The sequence below is a fragment of the Micropterus dolomieu genome, unplaced genomic scaffold, assembly GCF_021292245.1.
Source record: "Micropterus dolomieu isolate WLL.071019.BEF.003 ecotype Adirondacks unplaced genomic scaffold, ASM2129224v1 contig_12140, whole genome shotgun sequence".
Classification (NCBI taxonomy): domain Eukaryota; kingdom Metazoa; phylum Chordata; class Actinopteri; order Centrarchiformes; family Centrarchidae; genus Micropterus; species Micropterus dolomieu.
The window spans coordinates 1-2186 of NW_025741126.1; the positions used below are offsets into that span (position 1 = coordinate 1).

Consider the following 2186-nt stretch of genomic DNA (forward strand, 5'->3'; position numbering starts at 1 on the left):
GTTAATAAACAGGATGAGAAAAACAAAAAATAATCAGGTCTGATCATTGTAAAAGCCAGTTGTCTTTGTCCAGTCTGCAGTGATTTAGTCTGTCCTTCACTCTGCAACACATACATAGAGGTAGAAGAGATCAGAGTTTTGCATCGCCTCCTACTCAAAGAGCAAAACACTTGTTTTTATTATTATTTTGAAAATGTGTTTTTTAAACGATGTTCCTCAAATTATTCTGCTAACTTTTATTTAATCCATGTTTAGATCAGCCAGGCACTCAGTTCAGTAGCATTTTGTTGACCATTGCTATGATGGACATATCGTGTGTGTCAGTTTTGAAATAATAAAGTCACAGCTGCTGCACATTAACAGAAACATTATCAACCATCACTTTGCTGTTGAAGAACAGATCTTCAGTAAAAACCATAGTCCAACATAAGCTGGTGCTACAATAATGTCTGTTTGTGTGTGTGTGTGTGTGTGTGTGTGTGTGTGTGTGTTTAGGTGCTCTGTCATACTGCTCTTAATATCAGTATGTAATTACTATCAGTTAATTACATAAATAGTGATTGTGTTTATCATAATGAGGTTAAAGATGAGACCTCTGATGCTCCACACAAGGTACAAGAGCAGGACAGAAGTACACTGCACAGAAAAGATTTGCATCAGGATATCATGTGGAGGGAGGGGCTCACAGGCAGTCTGTTCTAGTTTCATTGAATTGTAGCATTCATCATTAGTTCGTTTAAAAAAAGTTGCTTTTCCTTCCTTGTAAAACAATTTCACATCCATAGAAGGGAGCCCATTATTTTTTTGTATAGTTTTATGAAATAATCCAAAAATACAAATGAAGGCTGTCTGTAGACTGTTAAGTTGAAGTCTCAATAATCTTTCTAAAATGTCTGGTTTAATCACAGGGAGTATTTGCGCAGGTCTGTTGATGGTTTGTGTCACTGTGGAGCCACGTACACAATAATACACAGCTGTGTCCTCAGGCTGCAAATTCTGTCCTGTTAATTTCACCAATGAAGTTGAAGTGTAAGTGTAGTAAAGTAACTTGATTGTTGATTAATGATGATCTTTCTCAGGGCCAATTTTCATTAATTTTAATTTAATTAAAAACAACGACAACAAAAGTTTCAATCAAAACATAAGTCTTTCTCAGGATGAGCATAGTAAAGATGAGTCCTGTAGGTTTTTGTACAGCTGCTCAACCAACTCCAGTCACTGTGGCTCTCGAGCACAATAATAAACAGCAGAATCTTCAGTCTTCAGACTGTTCATCTGCAGATACAGCTGCTCTTTGCTGTTGTCTCTGGAGATGGTAAACCGGCCTTGGACTGACTGAGAGTAGTATATCCTGGCATTATCATATTCAATGATGGCGATCCACTCCAGTCCTTTTCCAGGAGCCTGTCTGATCCAGGCCATCCAGTAGCTGCTGAATGACAATCCAGAGGTTGTACAGGTCAATCTGTGGGATTCTCCAGGCCTTTTAACCGCTGGTTCAGATTCTGTCAGAGTCTGACCATCAACACCTGTTTAGAAGATAAAATTGCACACAGTGAAATAAGCTGCTGACACCAATAAAATATATGTAATAATTAAGTTCAGTGAAAATCATCACCTGCCCAGCAGACAGTTAAAAGCAGCAGTCCTGTCCTATAGTCCATCATGTTAAACTGTGTGTCCACTGTTCTCTGTCGTCCTCTCTGCAGTCAGATAAGTAGAGGTGGAAGACATCTGAGTTTTGCATTGACTCCTCCTCACAGGGAGGAACTGGATTTGACTTGGATATTAGTGACGGTTTGGAGAAACTGGACCACCATTGTGTCCCTGAGCAAGACACTTAACCCCTTGTTGCTCCAGAGGCGTGCGACCTCTGACATGTATAGCAATTGTAAGTCGCTTTGGATAAAATCGTCAGCTAAAATGAATAAATGTAATTCAACTTTCAGAATTCTCTCTGTATCTTCTATAAACATTTATTTGCAGTTTAAACACAAACATTATTTAAATCCCATTGTTATGGTGTGTTGGACAGAGACGACCCAAAAGCAACACAGGGGAAAAAGGTGTCGAGGAAGTGTAGGTAAGGGAGAGGTGGATGCCGGGGGAACACGGGCGCGGGGGACCGAGGAGTAAGTAGGGCTGAGGCACGGGGAAGAGCCTGGAAGACGGCGTGGTTGGGGTCT

The 2186-nt window shown here is 40.2% G+C and overlaps 1 gene segment (V, D, J or C); it reads right to left on the bottom strand.

Moving 5' to 3' along the window:
- Nucleotides 1–1206: 1206 nt before the first annotated feature.
- Nucleotides 1207–1667, bottom strand: LOC123965983. The segment is given in 2 exon segments: nucleotides 1207–1529; nucleotides 1619–1667. Coding segments are annotated over 2 exon segments (363 nt in total).
- Nucleotides 1668–2186: the final 519 nt, after the last annotated feature.